The sequence below is a fragment of the Azolla caroliniana genome, unplaced genomic scaffold (genome assembly GCF_043228905.1).
Source record: "Azolla caroliniana isolate FFs.n. ecotype wild unplaced genomic scaffold, voAzoCaro1.0.p SCAF_10, whole genome shotgun sequence".
NCBI classification, from domain to species: domain Eukaryota; kingdom Viridiplantae; phylum Streptophyta; class Polypodiopsida; order Salviniales; family Salviniaceae; genus Azolla; species Azolla caroliniana.
The window spans coordinates 20778206-20800756 of NW_028230445.1; the positions used below are offsets into that span (position 1 = coordinate 20778206).

Sequence of the window (22551 nt, forward strand, 5' to 3'; positions counted from 1 at the left end):
AAACAATGAGTGACTATGAGCTACAAGAGGATAGAGAACCAATGAAATTATCAACATGTAGGGTTTGAAAACTCTGAGATGGATGAGAAGCTAATGGATATTAATCTAGTCATTTGGACAGAATGGAAAAACATAATTGCTTGGAAAGGAAGGCATCAAACATACACGCAATATACATACATAAAAAAAAATTAGAAGAAAATGAAAAATGGTTTCACATTGAAGATAATTCATGTATCCAAACACATGTTGATGCTACATGACAAACAAAAATTGGAAAAGGACAATGGCCATTATTAAAGACAAAAGAAAGAATATTCATCCACCCAAAGATATTCATCCAAACAAATGACGATTTTTGCCCAGATTTGGCCAATAAGTAATATGCATTCCATTTCTCCCATCTCTTCAAAATTAGCAACATTCACCATGGATGAACTTCTTTTGGTTGGCATGAATGATATTATGTCCCAACTCAAGGATTGTAGCAATAATGGGATATGCCTATTTCATGGAAATCAGGTTTGATCCTTTCAAATTTTGCCTTGGACTGCCTTCTTCGTCATTGTTGTGGCATCCAATGCAACTATGATTTCATATGTTCATTATAATGATGCTACATTTCTGCAAAATGAGGGTTGATGGTTGAGGTTTTAGTGTACTCCTCAACCTCATAGAGCTTGTGTGAGGCCCCATTCTTGGTCGACATTCCAAAGAGTCCCACACAATACAATTCAAGGATGGGACAAAGTACGAGGTGGACAAGATCTAGAACTACAAGAAACCACACTCTCACTTTCAATACTTTGTCTTGCTGAAAGGTTATCCATTATCGTAGGCCACTTGGAACCCACTATCCACCTCGCTAATGCATGCACCAGATGTTCTCCGTGATTCTATCACTGTTGTCCACTCAAGCTTGTTTCAACTCGATGTAGGTGCTAAGAGGAATGAATGTCATGGCCATTGAATGTGACATCAAACTAATGTAGAGAGTTCGAGAGGATGTGATGTTTGTAAGGTTGAGAGAGGATGTATTTGTAGTTTGCCATGTGTAAATGGATGGCTTACCAATTGTATAAAAGGGTGTCTTCACCATAGTTGATTCTCAAGCAGATCAACATACCATTCACTGATAACAAGCTTCATGTTTTGTCCTCATATCTTCATTTAGACTTCTTGCTATATTCATCAAATTTTGTTGTGGTCACCGAATGTTACTGGCCCCTCTAAACCAATGTTGTGTGTTTTGGCTGGTTTATTTCAATTGGTCAACATCACCTTCTACTACTACATACTTAACAAGTTTGTTGTGCTTGGCAATTCTCACCAAATGTTCTTAGCCCTTTCTGAATCAATCTTGTGTGTTTTGGCTGGTTTATTTCAATTGGTCAATATTACCCTAATTTCCAACACGTACACGATACCTATAAACCAATATGTTTGTTAGATTATCCAAAGGAGACACCATATCTACAATGTGATTTTTATAGTGTGCACAGACCTCTTGCCTATGCCACTTCCCAAAAGCCCCACATTTTACTAATTAGTTACTCAGGTTAGCTCAAACATACTAATTATTGGCTTAAGTTGCAATCTATTCATGTCACCATTTTCTTTTACCATGAAACACATTGGTATGGCCAAGCCAGTGATTGCTCAGTCACACAAACACCAATCAAATTCTTACCCTCATATACTCATTTAGTATGGTGAAGACACCCTCTTATACGATTAATAAGCTTCCTTTAATGTGCACTATGCAAAGAATAGTGTAACATGGAAGAAATAAGATGGCATTTGAAAGATAATAGTAATAAGCTAAAAACATTAGAATCTCTGAAACTTTCCAAAAGAAGCCCTCTTTTTTAAAGTTACAATGTTCAACATTTCATATTCCTTGGCATATCATTATCCCCCCATTCGGCTTTAAATGTAGATCCATTGATTGAGTGATGAATGACCCATTTAACCTTACATTTTGTGGCCTTCCTATTTAAGGTACCATTATTTCGCATTCTATATTATAAGCTTCTACCTAGTATTTACACAATGGCCTTTCAGTCATGTTCATACCCGTTGAATAGCCAACGTCAATGAGCTAGACATATCATATGACAACTATTGAAGACCCTCACAAAAATCAAGGGTGATGCGAATAGCTCCAAAAAAAGCTAGAATAGCTCAAAACAGGATAGCTCGACCCCCATCATATGCAGTAGCCATAAAATGGTCAAAAAATTAAAGACACACATACCACACAACAATGGGTACCAACCCAAAAAGTAACACACCCCCAAACTACCAAGGTTTTTGACTGGTGAGTAATAAAAGATTCTCATAATATAGGGAAGTTGCCATGTGCGAGCTTAATACAATTACATGTTGGTTTTGTCTCCATTATATTTCGTAGTCTATCCTATTTGACCTCTTAGTATGACAATGACATTCTTTTTCTATATATGGGTCTCTCTAGAGAGACAAGATAAATAAACCATTTCTTGATTCATGAGTGTCATCCTTGGGCAAGGGCCATACTAACCTTCTCTATGTTGTTCCAACATTGACAAGTCCCATACGAGACAATATTTTCATAATTGAAATGGTGGATTGAACAATATGCCCTCGTGTTCAAACCATTATTGTTATCTTTGTATATGTAAAAGGAACCTACCCTAAACCCTCTTTCCATATTGGATTATATCGGTCTTGCTCAATTTTCAACTAACATAAGTCAATCAAAATTCTCATTTTTCTTATGGTCAATTCATCCCCCTTCTCATTCCATTCAAAAGTTGATCGCGGGCCTATAGGGAAAAAATGGAAACATAGGGGCATCTAGACGAGTAAAGAACAACTCAAGAGTATATCAAATTTTCGTACACATAGGGCACGACCACATGCACTAAGACTACGACAATGAAAGTGTTTTCCTAGCCTCTCCAGCTCGAACGTTTTGCCCATGTTGGTGATCTTAATCAGAACGAAGTGTTACTCCATTGTTAGAATGTGATCGCCAATGTATACTTCTTCACCCATGTCCTCATCGCACATTTTGGGCGAACAAAGTTTCAATGTGAGCTTTATAGGTCAGGTGACCTCTTCACCTTGCACATTGGAATCCTTCGCATCAACTAATTTCCAAATTCTATGAACTCTTATCACTAAATAAGGCTAATAAACAATTATATCAAAAACAAAACAAAAAAAACTTTCAATGCAGCATACCTTGGATATAAGAAGAAGAAAAGCAATGGGATGATCTTTTTTACATGATAGTAAATAATATATTATGTGTATTTGTGTGTTGGTGACATCAAGATTCTTGTCGCATTGACGTGTTTGCTTGTTGTAGCAATTCGTATTTCCTCAAAGCATCTTTTGCGAAGAGAGCCATGGATTCAAAGACATATGGGAGATGCTCTCTAAATCGAGACAATATCTTCTCTTTCCGGTCATAGGCCACTTGAGCTATCCTACTATCACCAATTCTTCTACAACTACTCTGATCTGCATCGGATTCCACTACACTCGTCTCGTGGCCACCTTCTACTTCCTTATATTCCAAACACTTCTTGTCTCGCATCTTGAAAGATGAAGAAGAAAGGGGTCCTTTGAGTCGTTTCACATCCACATTGTCCCCATGCTCCACTCTCAAGAAGCGAACAACATTCGAGAAATTGCCGATCGCCTCAACCACACTTTGCACTTGCTCAAGATGCTCGAGAGAGCTGCACCATTGCTTCAATACATAGAATATGGTAGGCCTTTCCAAAACGCCGATGGGTCGACCCCTCTTATCTATCTCAGGCTCTATATGGCATTTCGAAAGCCATGCATTCAGTGCAAAGATGTAGTTCTTCTGTGACATAATCCACCGTTGGAAATAGGTCCGCCAGTTACCGAGTTCTCGCTCAAGGTCTGAGATAGCCTTTATGTGTGAGTCACTTGCTTCCACTCCATTGATAGAGCTAGTGTCGATTGTTTGCATCTGGGAAGCAATCGCTTGTTGTGCTCGATGGCATTCACACATGACCTTCCACATGTGCATCAGCCTGTTTGGAAAATTATCAAAACAAAATGTGCTCCAATATGAGAATGAAAGACTCTCCATGGAAGCAAGAAATGTATGGTTATAGGAAATAAAATTTCCAAAAATGACCTTCTCTCTATTGGTATCTTTCATATTACAAACAAAATGGAGGGCAGGGCATTTTTGGAAATTTTGGGGAGTAAAAGAGGAGGACAGTAAAGTCAGTATGAGATTTTACCCTTCCAAGAGCTCAACTAGTTGAGGATACAAGTCCTCATTGGTCAGTCTTTGTATAGTTGTGGAAGCTAGATCTATGGATTGGAGTGCCACCATGAGCTGTGAGTCTAGTTTCTTTACAGAAACTCGCACCTTATCGATAGATATTTGGTCGGTTCCCTTGGCACTGAGTTGCTGAAGTTTCCGGCATTTGCGATCGAACACGGCTCTGACAACTTCTCCTGCCTGAAAAACAAAAGGCAAAAAGCAAAAAACACAAAACAATTACTTTAGGGAAGATCAAATCGTGCTTTGATTTCTCTAAGCCCTAATTGTTCGCTTTCCCTTGTGGAGAAACGTCCACTTTCTTTCATGTTTCTCTAAACCTGGAAAACCCAAATGCCCAATATGTTCCCATGTTTCTTCTGGATTTTACAGAAAAAAACCCTAATGCCTATTTTCTTCTTCATGCAACCCTAGGCCCCAAAAGCTTTGTCCCTAAACCCCAATCCCCACTTTCCCTCATGCTTCTTAACAGTGTTCAACATCTGGCCTCTTAAGTTGCCACAATATCTAGAAATGAATGGACCATCTAGCCTATAGAAGTGCATTATGTTAGAATGCATGGTCACACAAAACTTCTACCTAGAGAATTTTGAGCTCCAAGGAAGAGACAAAATACTTAGAACACCCTCATGCAAGCACACAAACAATATAGAGCTACACAAAACAAATGCCTTAGGGCATAATTTATACAAGTACCTTGACTTCCTCGTAAAGCTTTCTCTCCCACGCATAAATTCTCTCCAATGTCGAGGCCTGGCTACCGAGCATACCACACTCAGGACTATCACTATCATAGAAAGCATCTCTCACCGCCACCGAGGTTTTCCGTGACCAATGTGATGTTATTGCATTAAAGACCTTGGAAGAATCTGTAATCACAGTAGCCATGCCCCCCCCTACTAAGTCATGTGTTCCACCATCAAATAGCTTTCGCAGTTTAAAGTGTCTAAGGACGAATGAATAACCAGATCGTAGAATGAATAGATAGAGAGCTAAGTAGAGTTGCTCAGCATACCTTTAGATCCTACCGATCCTGTGTTATCTTGACTGACCTTACTGGTCTCGAGCAAACATGAGACATCCTTTCCGCTCATCGAGGCTCTTGTGAAGTGGTCGTGGATGTAACGAACAGCTCGAATTAGATCCTTTGCCTCTGAAGATGTGATGACTAGGGCGAGTTCAGTATTGCTCTGCGCCAAATCTCCATAGCCCCGCTGTTCATTGCAAAGGTCTCCGTCTTCATCCTCATCATCATGTTCTTCTTCTTTCTCTGTTTCATTCTCCTCCTCTTCTTCTTTAAGTGATTCTGCTACATATTCTACCACTTTTCTTTGTGAGGCTACCACTTTCTGCTGTTCTTTGGCATTGCCTTCTCGAGAGACCTCCTTCTCGTTCTTCTTCATTGATTCGTCTTCATGTTTATCCTCTAAATACGGCTCACCTTCTTTTTCTTCTTTGTTTAACAAGCATTCAGAACTATCTTTCGCAGCTTGAGCATTCTTCTCATCCATATCCATATCCCCTGGTTCTTCACTGTATTTCTCTGACCTAATTCTCCTCTGCTCAGCCAAGTGATATGGAATTGGTGGGGGATCAAATATAACATCATAGTTGAACCATGAAGAGTAAGGAGAGGAAGAAGGCATTGCAGGTGCCAGGTCTCGGTCAGGGGTGTTTGAGGACGACAAGAAACTACACTCGTCGTCGTCGTCATCATCATCATCATCATCATTATTAGAACCGACCTTCTGTCTCATAATTGAAGAAGAAGATGATGATGATGATGAATTATCATGAGGCAGAGAAGAAGGTTGGGGAGTCACCTTAGCGAGAACAGAGGAATTAAGGGAAGTAGAATCATTCCTTATGGAAGAAGAAGAAGAAGAAGAAGACGATGGAGAATTAGGGTAGGTTAATGTAAGCTGCTGAACCTGTGAAGAAGAAGAAGAATGAGTGACCGCAGGTGGTGGTGACAGAGCTTGGTGATGGACACCTTTGCAGTCGAGATGACCATCATGGAGATTATTGCGGAAATGGACATGGTCATGGTCATGGTCATGGTCGAGATGGGTGTCTTTGTCGTCCAAATGAGCACCTTGGAGATTGTTGAAAGGAGTTCCGTCTTTCTCCCTAAACCCTAAACCCTGCTTGCTGTTTAAATGGGAGACTCCTTTCTCTGCTGTTTCTTCTTCTCCTGCTTCTTCTTTTTGAAGGTGATCGTGACTGTTTATGACATGAGAACCTTCAGAGAGGCGTCTCAATGCGAGGCCTACACTCTGAAGGCTCTGAATGTAGGAGGAGTGAGCTATGGCGAAATCTTGCCGTCCTTTCACTGCATTCTTCATCAGCCGATTCCTCTCTTTACATTTCAGCACCACATTATTGTGATGAGCAGCAGAGCCCTCTTTCACATCCTCCTCTGCATTGTGGCTCGAAGCAACACACCCCATCTCACTCTTTACTGTTTTGCCGTTTCTGGTCAATTATTTCAGTTCAGTGGGATTGCCATATCTGCACAAGGGGGGGGGGGGGGGGGGGGGGGGGGAGAAGAGAAGGTCTTTCTCACAGAAGAAGAAGAAGAAGAAGAAGAAGAAGAAGAGGGGAAATGCAGGGGTGCATAGGGTTCTTCGTCTTCTTTACATAATTCCAGGAAACAGAGGCAGCCCAAAAGAAGAAGAAGAGACACAGAGAGAGCAGGAGAACAGGGGAGGAGAGAGAGAGAGAGGTACCACGGAATGAACAAGCTCTGTCAATAGTTTAAGCCTTTTGAATTTCTCTTTGTTCCTCCTTTTTATACGTACTTGTGTATATATATCATATATCATATATGTATACATGTATGTGTATGTGTATGTGTATGTGTATGTGTATGTGTATGTGTATGTGTATGTGTATGTGTATGTGTATGTGTATGTGTATGTGTATGTGTATGTGTATGTGTATGTGTATGTGTATGTGTATGTGTATGCGTATGCGTATGTGTATGTGTATGTGTATGAGTATGCGTATGTGTATGTGTATGCGTATGTGTATGTGTATGTGTATGTGTATGTGTATGTGTATGAGTATGTGTATGTGTATGTGTATGAGTATGCGTATGCGAATGCATGTGTATGTGTATGTGTATGTGTATGTGTATGTATGTCATGTACCTACATATGTATGTATGTATGTATGTATGTATGTATGGCCACATTATATGTGCATGCTAAAGGTGGACGTATCTCGGCATCAAGTGCCCTTGGAGATGATCCTATCTTATCGGCCTGAGAAGACCTCCCTATTCATCGATCCTTTAATCCATCACCATACTTGCTCGTGTTCCTTGCGGTTGATGCTCTCTATCTATCTTTGTGAATCATAGTTCTAGTAGGCAATTGATTCTACGCATACATGGTTTGGTACCCATCTGCTCACGTTTCATTGCGTCTTTTAAATTTTGTCGACTCCTTCATAAGCCATAGTGATCTAGATCATCAACCCCTTTGTGATCCTTTCCTCTACCCTTGTGTTCCATGTGTCCGGAATGAGCTTTGATGAGTAGTAACATGCCAACAATCTCACAAATACAATATACGTTGATAATGTTGCATCATCTAAATTATATCGCTATGCAGATACGTTGAAAAACCATTGTGGTGCATATAGATATAGGGATAGAGTGCAAACTTTCCATTAGGAGCAATGTCAAAAATCTTCTTCATTTGTGATGTGCAACCATTTTGTTATGTTGTCTTAACAAGATGAAAACGTGAAAGGTACACTTCATTAAAACCAGAAAGGTAAATGAAGGCAATTAAACTCTAAGGTTGTGCAAATTGACACATGAGAATTCTCCCTTGTTTGTCTAGTCCCCTAACAGTGCCATGTCTCCATATGCCGAAATTTGAGACCTTGGAGATATTGACTTCCATGACAATATCTTCCATGAAACAAGAAAGGTAGGATTTGTATTTCAACGAACCATCTAGAGAATGATCACCTCTTGTGAACATCAATCAACATGGACATTGACTTGTCCACTTTAACTCTACATTTCCTAAGCTCAACAAACCCATGTGGTTAGCTCAATTTAAATTACTTTTACGTGTCTCTTATTCATTCCACTTTTACATAACCATCGGTATTGGTTATCACATCTTCATTGGCTCTCTTTCTTCCATAGTTTCTCCCACTTTTGTGGAAAGGAGTATTGTCTACATCAATGTCATGTCATTTCACTCCATTCACATTGCTGTGATAACTAATACAACTTATGCTAAGCATAGTGCCCTTGCCATATGGATTCTAGCGTTCTAGGAAGTAAATGTGTAAGGTCATGTTTCGGAGGAGTTTGTTAATGTACATTAGCTCATACCGATGAATTCACACACCCACAAGCTTATCATCAAAAGGTCACCTTTACATTGATAGATTTAGGAAGCGAGTTATAAATGCACATGAATACAAAGGCAATAACTTGTTAAATAAAACAGTTGCAATGTTTAAACCTTGGTTCACACAAAGTCATTAAGTATTTCGAGCAAACGTATCATCGCTTGACTTGGTGCATAAAAAACAGGATGACATTTCAACTTATTTTCAATGAACTAATTGCTCATCTAACAAGTACCTTTTATTTTTAACAAATTTAAATGAACAAGAGTCTCGAACCAACTCTAAAGTATCTTACATTTTTTAAGTACAAGGATAACACTTTCACATTATGGTGTGTTCCATGTGATATCCACGACAAAAAATTGCCTTGACATAGAATAATGATGCCACTTTCCCCAAAGGTCCTTAGGTTTATAAATATAGTCAACAAGATTGAGATTGTTTACTTGAGGCAAACATGGATAATGATGGTTTATATGGGATGATGATATCTTTTATAAAAAGTACTTACGATTCTCATATGTTTAAAGAAAATGATTTATCTTTTTTGAATTTATCTTTATATGTTCATGGCCAATAATCTCAAGAAGATCGAAACTAATCACCTTTTTCGGAAATAATTAATTTGCAACTATAAATTTGGTCAATGTAAGAGCAATTTCATGAATTTTATGGTGACATAGAATAACACTTTTTGATCATTTTTCATAGCAATGTGCCCTATGCATTTAGAGCATTAACGCTAATGAAAAAATAGGGCAATAATGTAATTTTATGGGCTAGAATTATGAAGGTGCCAAAATCGTCCTTTGTTCCTTTTCACATGAGATAATAACTCCAAGAATATCAAAGACTTTTACGACAAAGTAAATGTGCAAGATACTTAGATATGTATAAAGATGGTTACATATTTACTTTTTGAGCTTATAACTGCAACATTGAAACTTTGTTTGCTGACCAAATCGGTGTCCAATGAGATAATTGACCTATATGATATACATATCTAGCCAAGTTGACTACATTAATATGGGCATAACAAACTTGTTGATTTGTGTTTATATACATAATTACAAGACTCCTCGAGTATGCATTTGGATGAGACAGACAGACAGACAGAAAGGTAGCCCATGTGTGATCCTTGGCATGGGCTCGGCCTTATCCCATAGATTGGAATCAGCCATTGTTTAAAAAATATCACTATCTCTACCCTCACCTTACACACACACACACACACACACACACACACACACACACACGCACGCACGCACGCACACACGTAAATAGTAGTGTATTAATTACGAAATGTAAAACAACCATATGTAAACATACAATATCCTATCAACCCACCACAAAATCTACTAGTGATCCCATTCGATCATTGCATTGCTCATATTTGTTACATCTGTTACATCGTAATGAACAATAACATTGTATGGGATAAAGGCCAATTCATACTATATTCTTTTTCTCTCCAAGAAGGGTGAGAACATATGTTTGTGTGGTATTTTCACCCAGAGCGTTTTTCCTACATCGTAGTAAAGAGTCACGTCCAAGGTGATATTGATCCCATAGGTCAAAAATGGCCTCCTTGTGGATGAACACTCCACTCAGGAAACAATTATAGCCTTCTTAATGAATCGATAATCATATATTAATTATATAACTATTAATAATGTGAGTATACAAACAATTGTATATGTCTCTTTCTTAAGGGTGAGCATTGCAGTGCACAAACATGCATATGTTTTATCCTGACAAAGCTTATTGCAATAACTACTAGATCAATTTTATGTTTAGCCTAATTGTGTGTGTGATATTCCACAAAGTTCATCAAACAAACTACCCATGTCTCATACCCAAGTTATACTACAGAGCCCAATATAGAAGGTAGTCGAGAATGGTACAACTTTGGCTCCTCAAGCAACAACCCCATATCTCTTACCTCGTGCACCATGAACAAAATTGGAATGGGTAACCGCCAATAGGAGTTCTGAGAACTTTGATGAGGTCAAACATATGAATGGAGTGGACACTGGTCATGGATAGTCCAAAAGGACAAGCAATCATATTAGAGGTGCTTATGGGGTTACAAGCACGATCAATGATGATGTGATAACCATAGGGAACATCAAACCCATTTATGTGTGAGGTGAGAATGGGGCAAGGGAGTGCTTAATATCTACATAAGTCAGTTCAGACGTCCACTTTCTGCTTCCCTCGGGGGTCCATCGGAGCATCAATTGATGAAAGTTAGACAAGTGGGGGCCAAGTCCTAGAAAGACTCATTGGAGTCGAGGGCTAGTGGTTGGGGTTTGTGAAGACCACCTTAGGTAGTATTTAGGGTGTGGGGGTGGATGCGGGGGGTGACACCCGACATAAGTTGTGAGTGGGCATTGGTTGTTGACGTGCTTGGTTGGTTGTAGTGGAAGCATCGTGGCTCTAGGGTTAGTGTGAGGGGGGTCATTATAGTCATTGCAAAGATCATTGCGACCCTTTTTGAGGAAACTCTTGGGAAACATTGTTCGAGGATGGTAATGATACCCCATTCACTATCAATGAATACCTCCAGGACGTCAAACACGATTATGTATATGATGAGAATCGAGGAGTGCTCATTCTAGCACTAGGTGGGTACTCATGGATGATTTTGTGAACACCAAGTTGGTAGATATCTCCATTATGGGGGGGGGGGGGATGACACATAATTTGGTCCAAATGCACATGAAAATTGAACGAGAAGCATGGTCATCCATCTTGCTTGCTTGGAGAGTGAGCCAAATATCATTTTGGCTATGATCAAAGGTGTTTGATGAAGCTTTGTCATGTCAATACTCTCACCATTTTTGCCTATAGTGGTGATTGTTGGATTGAAGTTATCGTTCACTTATTTCTAATGAGACAAATAATTTTTAGAAGTCCTATGAGTGTTGGTGTTGATCTACTTTAGATAAACCAATAAGGAGTTCTTTTTTTAATACAACATAGAAGTGCCATGCATACATGGACCATGCATCCTATCAATGGACGATACACATTACAAACTCACAATCTCAAAAATTCATGATGCAAGCTTATAGGCATGACATTGGAGGCCACAACGACTTGCCCTCATTCTCTTCTTTTATAGTTTATTCAATAGGCGAAAAGGAAAAATGCAAAAAACAACTTTCCCAAGACATGTAGGCAAAATGTAAGTCATGTACGTTTTTACTACTTTTATATATTTACCAAAGTTGGTTATAGGGAAAATGATGTGGTTGACAGTGCTTTATAATTTTGTATTTCAAGGACATCTGGGCAAAAATGAAGTAGACATCTATCTCAAAATCCCAAAATGGTGTATGACTTGTTTGCAATTAGTACATTATTCGTTTGACAATTAATGATGTTTACTAATGATGAATGCAAATATTAGTCTACAATAGATTATGTGAATAATTATTATTGATTTTTAATAATTAATGCATAATTCTTAGCTTTTGTATTTCATTAATTTATTAAACGATAAATTGTAGTGTTGTTTATTAAAGAGAACCCACACATTAGCGTCCTAAAAGGGGAACATTTGCTTTCCAAGAATTTGCCTTGAAGCCAACAATTAGGGCATCAATATACGCTCATGAAGGTGAGATTGAACTAAAAAATTACTTACTAGCATGTCTTGTATGTAAAGCATGTTGGTAGTATTAATTGGCACAAATTAGTGGGATCTTGGGTTGGGGAAGGTCTTACTCCTACTTGGTGTCCAGACGTTGGATTTTGTTGGATACCAAAAGGCTCTCCATGAGATATTTAGGGTGTCAAGTGGGAATTAATCTTCCCCCAAAAGCTCATATTCAACCATTACTGCTTTCTTTAAGGAAGAAGTTAATCTTTTTGAGTTCTAAGAATTTGTCACTAGAGAGGAGGCTAGTTATTTCTAATCAAGTATTACTCTCCTCAATGTGGTATATATTCTCATCTTGGTTATTCTCAAGTTACAAAGGTTAATTAGAAATTTCTTATGGGGTCCTACTGATTTTTAAAATGATAGAGTGAAGGTAGCTTGGAAAACTATTATACCGCCACCCTCTCAAGGAGGTTTAGGTTTGGTGGATCCTTTGATGCAATGTAAGGCACTATTGGCAAAAATTTTAGTGCGAGGTTTACTGCCAGGAAATGAACCGTGGAAGTTGCTTCTTCAGTTAAGAATGAAAGAGGTCTTCCTAAAAATTGGAGGTGAATGGACAATGTCTCTTCAATGGTGGTTTATTCTTGATTTTGATTCACATAAGATAGTATTTCAGGATGATAGGCTCTTTGCTGTGATAAAGTGAGCCTGGTGGTCCCTAAAAGCTAATTTGCAACAAGTCGGGCCCACTTTAATGGATGAATGGTTACATCAACCCTTGGTTTGGAATCTTTTATTTCTAGATGATGAAGGATCTATGTTGGGGAGGAGAGTGAGATTAAATTGGGCGCAAGTGGATTCATCTTTTGCCTCATCTCTTTGTAAGTGGCAACGCTTTGTTCACAATCCTACTAATATTATGCAACAAGAATATAGAGGAATAAGAGGAGGAAAGATGATAGTTGATGAGTTAAGGAAATTGCAGCTACCCTTGATGGATAATATACATTCTAATTGTCATAAATGGGTGGGATTATTTTCAAATTTTCAAATTTTACTTGGAGTTTGTGGCCTTGGAGATAAGGATACTTTCTTGAGTTATGATGTTTTACAGGATGGGCGATTTGGGTTGATCCCCCTAGAAGATGAATGTCTCGCCGAGGCAACATTAAAACCCATTAGAATTCTAGCTAAGGTAGATAAGATTTGGATCCTAGACCCTGATCCTAATATTGTTCATCCATGGTGGACCTATGGGTAGGGGCAAAAAACCATTATATGAATTGGAATGGGATCGAGGGGAATGGAAGTGGTTACCTACATCACATTCTGGGGAGGATGTTAGGCCAATTCCGTTCTTTCAATACTCGGTTCGATTGGGAAGGGAGATGTTACGACGTAGGATACCTCATTGGCCGACAACAGCTACAACATGGTTGAGTTATAATATTGATCTTACTGATATGACAACATTTTGAAAATGGCTATGGGCTATACAAATTCCAAAGAAGATTATTTTATTTAGATGGTTGATTGTTCATTATGCGGTTCTTGTTAAGGTTTGGATGCATTGTAAGGATATGGATACGATGTGTGTTATCTGTGGATTAGAGATGGATTCTCTTCCTCACCTATTCTAGTCATGTATGGCTGCTAAATTGGTTTGGAAAAGGATATTACGTCTATTGCATGAGGTATATGGCTCTAGAGTATATAAATGGGGGGCAGTGATGTGGGCTGCTGTTAAGGGTGAGGTACAAGATTATGAACAAGAAAAGGTTACTTTTGCATTACATACAAGACTCGGTCAATATGTTGAGGAAGTTTCGTGGTGTAGTCCTAGTAGTTCCATAACATTATGGGTTTTGTGGACTAGTAGATATCAAAGGATATTTCAGCAAATTTAATGAAATGTTGTGGATGTAGTCAAGGAGATTTGGTTGACCTTGGTGCATACACTAAAAGGAGAATATGACGCTATCAAGGGTGATTCAAATGTAGTCTCTTGAAAGAAAGAGGTTTTTAAGAAGAGATGGGAAATGATGAATGTATTCTACATGGTTAATTGTTGTATACGTTGGAGGTATCAACCACCTCTCTGGGTATTTCCTCCACTGGTATGAGGCATGTGGCTATGTATAAATGTTCTTGGTACTGTCTTGGGAGTAATGTATGTCAATAACAATCTATGAACAATTGAAAAGAAAGAAATAACTAAGATTTTGTGCAATCTCAAGGTTTGGGCCAAGTAGAAAGACCTTCAAGACTTATTTTCTGGTTTGTTGAAAGCATGTGGCAACATGGGAGATATATAGAAAGGGAACAAAATTTTTTGTTTCGTCAAATTGGATGGCCAATTTGATAATATTTTTACACATAGCTTTCAAACGTGGCGCTTCATACCTCACTCATTAGAGGATATGTAGAGAATGGCGAAGATAAAGAAGCATAGAAATATGTTCACCTTATGCAAGATTTGGGTATCTTTCTCAATCCTTTAGCTCAAATTTGTATCTTGAAAATAGGTGGACATGCACACGTTGTTAGCAAAGGTCAAGGAATGGATGTGGTGATAACAAAGAAAGGATTATTTGAAAGTAATGTGATTGTTGGAACTGTCTTGTTGAATATGTATATGAAATGTGGCTTTCTTGCGGAGAAACTCAAGACCGCACTGATTTCAAGATAGGCTGAAAATAGGTGGGGGGAGGATGCTTTTATATGGCACTTACGTGTGCATTCGGAAGGCATATCTCTGAATGTCATCACATTGTTTGTGTCTTGAAAACATGTGGAAGTTTTCGAGCAGTAGAAAAAGGATAAGAAGTGCACAACCGTATTTGAAAATAGGGTTTGGAACATGATCTTGTAATCACTAATATGCTAATTGATATGTATGTAGAATTCAATTTCTTCTTATGAGATGGATGGAGGCGTTGAAATAGGTGGGGGGAGGATGCTTTTATATGGCACTTACGTATGCATTTGGAAGAATTCCATTCTTCTTATGAGATGGATGGAGTCATTGTTCTTCAAATCTTGCATTCAAGATGTGGTTTTCATGTTGCTTACTAGGTATACTTCCAATTGCAGTCCACTTAGAGCAAAAGGAGAACTAGCCACTTTCTCTAATGATCTATAATTGTTGAGATGGCATATATTATATACTATTTGTACATTGCCTCTGGCCACTTTAATTTTAATACCAATGCAGGATATTTTTTATAGAAAAAGAAACAAGAACCGGCAATTTCTTTATTTGCAATGTCACGGAGGGTTAGAAACACGACTTCATTTGTTATGCACTTGTTCATCAATAACCTTTAGTTGTAAAAGGTAATCTTCTACTTATGTTTCCAAACACGCATCTTGGAATTTTGTTCTGGTTGTTTGGTCTTTGTCATCGTCAATTGTAAGAGGATGCCAATTTTTTTCTATGGCTAAGTTTTTGGTCATGTTGGACTATTTGGGTGATCTGGAACTGTCTAGTGTTTGGCCAATCACCCATTGTTTGCTTTTTTTCATTAAATACTTTCTCAAAAAAATCTCTTTATGCTTGTTTTCAGTTTGCTGGAATCTTTATGCAAAAAAACACCTCTATTTTAATAGATTTTGAGCAATGAAAGTAATATAGGTATTCCTCGAAAAAAACAAGTTCTACAAAAAATGAAGGAGATATGAACACACCTCGTATCAATTTGTGGTGAATGCCAACAAAACCACATTTGTATATGGGCTACATTTAGTTCAATCATGTCCAATGTGATTTGTTTGATTTTCCCTCACTCTATTTAACTAGAGGTATCATGAATTGTCTGTGTTGAGGCGGTTAGTGAGTAATTGGTATGGTTGCTATGGAAAATTAATCATTGATCCCAATGTATCTATGATGGATATGTTTTCTTGAGATTAATTTGGCCATGAAACTTCGTTTCTAAGGAAGAGGCTTCCTTCAACCCAAAAGTGACAAATGCAATTGGAAACAAACCCACAAACAAGTATTCGAGTGAGTTTCAAACACAAAAGCACGACTCAAATAGTTTGCATCTATGTGGGATATGCTTGATTGTCATAGTTTGGAGATACAATATGATATATATTCATTCATAACCGAGTTACGCTTTGAGGTCTAAAGTAACTTTTTGCTTCTCTTTGTTCTTTACCAACGTAGTGGGTGTTGTAACAGTTTATTCATAGAACGTGATATCATTCTCACCATATGCCATGGTTGCTTTCAAACATCTAGGTATCGCTTTGCATGCTCTTGGATAATCTATAATTTAAAAGGACACAAACAATTCTAAATAGGAATGCAATTCCGTATATTTCTCGGTTTCTGTAACATTTTCCAAGCATTGGTTCTTTTGGTTTAACTATGTGCTCTAATAAAAGTTGAGTCGTTGCTCAATATAGACAATCATTGTGCCTTACACCCTTCGTTATTGTTGCCTACCTAAAGCAATGCTAAAGTTATGAAGGAACCCTTGGGTTGCCAAACTTGATATTCCAAAGACAAGAGAAACAAATGGGAACAAGTTTATGGCTTATCGATGACTTTTGCACCATAGTGAACTTTAGAGATGGTTGTGTGTCCATTATCATGAAGGCAGTTTTGAGGTCACAATGGGTGTACTATTTGGCACAAGTGTCTACTTACAAACAAAGTTTTCAAATAGCCATAAAGTGACACGTTCACATGGAGCACACGTGTCTTTTGTAAGGGCATAAGTCACATGAGAGACTCTAATTTGCTTCTTTCGCTATATATCCATGTCATTGCCAATTCATGGGCGATTGAGAGTTGTCCCATACTTAGAAGAGGTTAAGAGTTTCAAAACAAAAACATGTGGTCACTCTAGGGGACCGATGACAATTTAGAGATTTAATGACTCACATGTAGTAGTCAGTACATGGAACCAATGATGATCGGACCCAAATGTAGTCTCTACATGGGATCTACAGGATACGATGATCTAACGATGTACATAACGGGATTAAACTGCACGGGACCAATGACGATCAAGAGATGTAATGATTCACATGCAACCTGTAACGACGATCGAGAGATGTAAAGATTCGCATGTAGTTTGCACACGGGACCTACGATGATCAAATGATATTCGTAAGGGGTTAAACTGCAAGGGACCATTGACGATTGAGAGATGTAACGATTCACATGTAGTCTATACAGGGGACCTATGATGATCTATCTAACAATGTCCATAAGGGGCTAATAGGTGGCTAATTGATTGATTGATAAGAAGCTCCCCCCACTCCACACAAACACATTTACTCAGAAAAAAAGTCTACCATACATATTAGAACAATGAAAGAAAGACATTAAATTGTTTTTTTTTTGTAATAAATGATCCAACGAATCAATTTTGTTTTTAAAGTTTTTAATCTCCCAACTCTCCCTTCCTTAATTTAATTAAGTCTGATTTAATATCTCTAATCTCCCCTCCTCTGTTTTCAGTTGAATAAAAATTACTCTGTTTCTTATTCTTCTATACTTAGTCATCAGAAAAGACTCTGTTTCTTCTTCTTCTTCGTCTCGACTCTCAACTTAGGGCATAAAAATCACTCTGTTTTTGTTTACCTGTCATCAAAATACTTGGGTTCTTCTTCTACCCCTCTATTTTTGTGTCTTTCTCGCTGGATTTCAATGGCAGAAATACTTTCACTCACCTTCACAATAACCCCATGGATCCTCCCTCCTCAACCCCCTCATCTTTGATACTCAATATTGAAAACAAACCTTCTATTAATTCGAATCATCACCCCTCTTCTTCTTCTTCTTCTTCTCCCTTTCATCCAAGTGAAGATAATATTTACCTTCATGGAGGTGCTCCTCACAGACTCATGAATGATGAATTTGCTGGTTTTTTCCATCATGAGCATCATCGTAATGATGGTAATAATGTTCATATTAATCATGTAGGCGACGAAGCAACGGCATGTATCAATGTATGCCTCTCTCAATACCCTCATGGAAGGCCGTTGCCAATGGTGATACAAGCAGATAGAGATATGTTAGCCACTTGTATGATGGCAACTCATGAGAAGCAACTTAAGCATGAAGGTGAAGTTCAACACCACCATGTAAATCATAGTAGCAAAGATGGGCATGAACATGGAGAAGCTAATGAAGAAGAAGAAGAAGAAGAAGAAGATTTTGATGAAGATGGTGGTGATGGTGATGGTGATGATGTTAATAATGATGAAGAGGATGAGGAAGAGTATGAAATAACTCACATGAGAACACCACCATGGCCTAGTGAAACTACATTAACGAGTACAAGCATGAAAGCAGCAAATAATGCAACTGCTTTACCATATACTACTGTTAGCATGATGATGTGCTCTAGCAGTAATGGGGATCAAGGGTCAAGCCCCATAGCTTGTTTGGATTGTGGGAACCAGGCTAAGAAGGATTGTATCCACATGAGGTGCAGGACATGTTGTAAGAGCAAAGGGTTGGAATGCCCAACACACATAAAAAGCACATGGGTCCCTGCCCATAAGAGAAAGCATAGGCACTCTAATGGCCAGCAGCACACCATGGTATCAGTGCCCAAGAAGGAGTTTATAGGTTTTCATGTTGAAGATCAACGTGGTGGTTTCCACAATACCACTCTAATGACAACAACAACAACAAATTCTCCTCCTACCACTAATCATGAACAGTTCCATGGGGAAGGTTCTGATGAGCCTACTGTTTGTACCCATTCTCATGCCTCTGCATCAAACGGCACACCACCACATCAAGCTTCTCATAAACCCACTTGGCTTCATCAAGGTATACAACCTACCTTATGGGTGCATATATTGCATTAGGTATGTGGGTGTGGATTGATATATTGTACTAGTTATGTACATACACATGCATGTATGTGGAGATGGGTGGATGTACTGTATGCATGTAAGCACTTATGTATTTATGTATGTGGGTGTGGATGGATATATTGTATTAGGTATGCACATATACATGCATCTATGTGGAGATGGATGGATGTACTGTATGTATGCATTGTATTAGGGTTTAGGGTTCAGAACTTTTTGATTCAACGTGAGAGAGAGAGAGAGAGAGTTAGAGTTTTTGAGATTTTACAATTTTCATCGGAGGTCTAAACATGGAGAATGTGATAAAAATGAACTAATTAAAATGTAGTGCCTATGTGTAAGCAACACATGATATTTGAGAAATTTTACTAATGAGCATTGCAATAGAGAGTGCACATTATCACTACAAGAAAAATGTAAGGGTCGAGGCTTGAGAAAGGCATGAAGAGAGAGAGAGAGAGAGAGAGAGAGAGAGTGAACCTCGCGACTTATTGACTAACTTATATGAATGTTGTGCAGAGGAGTATAGGCATAAAAGGAACCTACCAGGTGAAACAAGGGAGCATGCTACATTCAAATGCATTAGGGTCACGGGGATGAACGATGGCATGGAAGAGTATGCATATCAGACAGTAGTAACCATTGGTGGTCATGTCTACAAGGGGGTCTTATATGACCAAGGTGTGGATAAGGTTGAAGCTCAAGGTGTGGGTATAGCTGAGCTTAGACTAGGTGCAAGAAATAATGGCGAAATATCAAGCATCGACCTTGCTAGCCATCTCCACGGAACCCCCGAAAGTGTGTTCATGGGGACCAGGGTAACCGTTTCTCCGAAGTAGCTATCACAAGGTTGGTTCCTCGTTCCCATTGTGTCCAATCTCAATAGCATCATTATTTATCATCACTATCTTCATCATTCATTCAAATACGAGCATTGGTTTAAGAGACCCAAATGTCTTGGGAAGTTTTTGCGCAAGGCTATTTAAAAGTTGTAAAACAATGGAGAAATGGAGAATCTTGTTGTTTTTTGCCTTTTTTGTTTACCCATCATGTCTCTTTTTCTTATCTAGGTTTGCAAATGTTAGAGTTGTCACATTGTGCCTTGGATGTAAAAATGTAATGTGTTAAGGGCATTTTGTTCTCCAGGCTGTATGGTAGTAATGCATATATATATAATGTGCCCTTAATGAATAGTTAGTTCTCTTAGATGTCAAGTATTTGACTTCTCCATCTGCCATGGTTACAATTGCTTGTTTTAAATAAAGCTTACAATTGTCAATCCTTTTGGTTTCATAGTTTGAAATCTAATGGTTATTTTGTTGCACATGAGGTAGAACTATTTTGCTTTCTCACTTGTAAGAGATTTTTGTCAATCTTAATCAACTGGTAGAATTGTGTTAAACAAGACTAATTGTGAGTTACCATTAGTACATTCCAAGATAGTTGTTGCACAATTAATTGTCAATATGTGGATTTGGAATTACTAAGTGAAGCAAGGGAATATCCAGCTATTTCCGTGAAGACTATTACAACGTAAAGGTATTGGTGACTACATTTTCAATCAAGTTGAGAACAGTCTCTAAATTCTGCCACATTGAGCAAAGTAAAGTAAAAATTTCCACTCCCTTTAACTTTCCTTGTATGAGCATTTTTCTATGAAGAACAGAGTAATTAAAAATTAACCCAAAATTTAATTCTTCATTTCAATCCTTCTAGACATAGTTTCCAGCTTCCATCGGCATTCTTCTTCTGTTTTGTTTTGTCAGGGTAACATTTCTAAGTGCTCAAGAAACTTTTAAATGAATTATGTGTAACTAATTGTGTTTTATTTTAATCTGCACTTGTAAGTTTGGTTCTCATGTGCATTTAAAACTTTTACATACATTATACATACATACATGTTTGGCTCATTTATGTGTGTTTCAATGTGCATGAATATTGAATTATGTTTTGTTTTAATGCCCACTTGTTGTTTGGTTTGCATGTGGGCTGAGGAACTTTACATGCGTATGTACACACATACATTTATGTAGGCGAGAAAAGAAGGGCTTTATATTTATGACAAACCAAGAAGGTCATGGAACTTTAGGACTAGGGAAATATATTCATGGTATTTCAGTAATTTGTTGGAAATGATCTGCACAAACCATCATGAGAGCGGTCAAACCAAACCATTGTGCACAAATTTGGTTTGATCGCTCTCATGATGGTATTTCAGTAATTTGTTGGAACTTTATGACTTCTTTTGTGCACAATGGTTTGGTTTGATCGCTCTCATGATAGTTTCGGTCTTGGATCACAATTCTTCAGGCCAACGAAGGTTGCTGAAACTAGTGACACCCAACAGAAGGGCTCTAGATCCTTAGGATCTAAAGATGCAGGTTCAAATTTCATTGCTTCCGAAAATTTAGTGTAGAAACTTCCTTTATGACAATTTTCTATTTTTTATAGCTTGATTTTAAGTCAATCACTCATGTCTTTTCTCGTGTAGAGAGTCTTGGTGAGTGCTTCTTTCGTATTATGTCTTTGCGGGTTGTGAGAGGCCCTCTCGACATACATAAATGAATGTCTCTACAATCCCCATGAGAGAGCAAATGTTTTCACTCATGAAATGCTGTCCAAAAACTTCTTATATGTTGAGCCTAATGGAAGGACTGCCTCATTGATGATTTGTTGTCACCCTTTTGTTGCTTGTTTCTTCAAGTGTAGTGTGCTTGTGGATTAAAACATAGGATATTTCTTTATAAATCAATTTGGTATAAAGTCAATTTTAAAGTAGTTTAAAGGGATTGCAAGGAGGAAAGAAGGTAAAAATCCTGTTTATTACAATAAGTTTTTACCATTTGAATCAAAATTGCACCATATTACTTATGATTATGATTTTGAGCTTGTTTACATAGAAAAAAAGAGGTTAAGATAAGAAAGAGTTTGGGAGAATATCCTTGATTCGATGTCAACGTGGTGAAAGAATCCAACTACAAGCTCTCTTGGTCATTTTATAGCTTTCTTGCTGGATAAAAATGGAGACCTCTCTTCGTAACACATACCATTGGCTTTTCTTTTGAGTATGCACTTGTCCTTCTTCTTTTGAGGAAATGATCCCCACATGCTCTAACATCCAAAAATTCCACATGAGAATACCTTTAAGCTTCTTTATATAGGCTTTCACTCCATGTCTATTATAAAACATGAAAGCATTACGCATATTCCAATTGTGTTATAGACCCCAATAACGTAAAAATTGGAACAATATCTCCATCTTATCATTTGAACCATTTTGAACATATTGAGAAAAAACCCATTGTTGAGGTCTTAGACAACAACAAGTTAAAACTTGCCAAATGTTTGATAAGTACTTCCAAACGGTACACACTATAGGACATTTAATGAACCTATGTGTACTATC

At 38.0% G+C, this 22551-nt stretch overlaps 2 protein-coding genes and 1 non-coding gene across 4 annotated transcripts; 1 reads left to right on the top strand and 2 right to left on the bottom strand.

The window, feature by feature from the left end:
* Positions 1–2483: 2483 nt before the first annotated feature.
* Positions 2484–2587, bottom strand: LOC147859516 (U6 spliceosomal RNA). Its single transcript, XR_015530409.1, has one exon. It is a non-coding gene; the product is annotated as a U6 spliceosomal RNA (small nuclear RNA).
* Positions 2588–3203: 616 nt separating this feature from the next.
* On the bottom strand, positions 3204–6767 carry LOC147859517 (uncharacterized). The gene is made up of 4 exons (XM_087325850.1): positions 5331–6767; positions 5012–5184; positions 4272–4495; positions 3204–4055 (listed from the first exon to the last, which is right to left on the bottom strand). The coding sequence occupies exons 1-4, from the start codon at positions 6763–6765 to the stop codon at positions 3317–3319; spliced, it is 2571 nt and encodes an 856-aa protein (XP_087181976.1). The 5' UTR covers positions 6766–6767; the 3' UTR covers positions 3204–3316.
* Positions 6768–17769: 11002 nt separating this feature from the next.
* On the top strand, positions 17770–20397 carry LOC147859518 (uncharacterized). Of its 2 annotated transcripts, XM_087326589.1 has the most exons (3): positions 17770–18147; positions 18244–19101; positions 19665–20397. In XM_087326589.1, the coding sequence occupies exons 1-3, from the start codon at positions 18006–18008 to the stop codon at positions 19982–19984; spliced, it is 1320 nt and encodes a 439-aa protein (XP_087182715.1). In that variant the 5' UTR covers positions 17770–18005; the 3' UTR covers positions 19985–20397. The 2 variants fall into 2 exon arrangements, with proteins under 2 accessions (XP_087182715.1, XP_087182713.1); XM_087326587.1 differs by having other exon boundaries at positions 17770–19101.
* The last annotated feature ends 2154 nt before the right edge of the window (positions 20398–22551 follow it).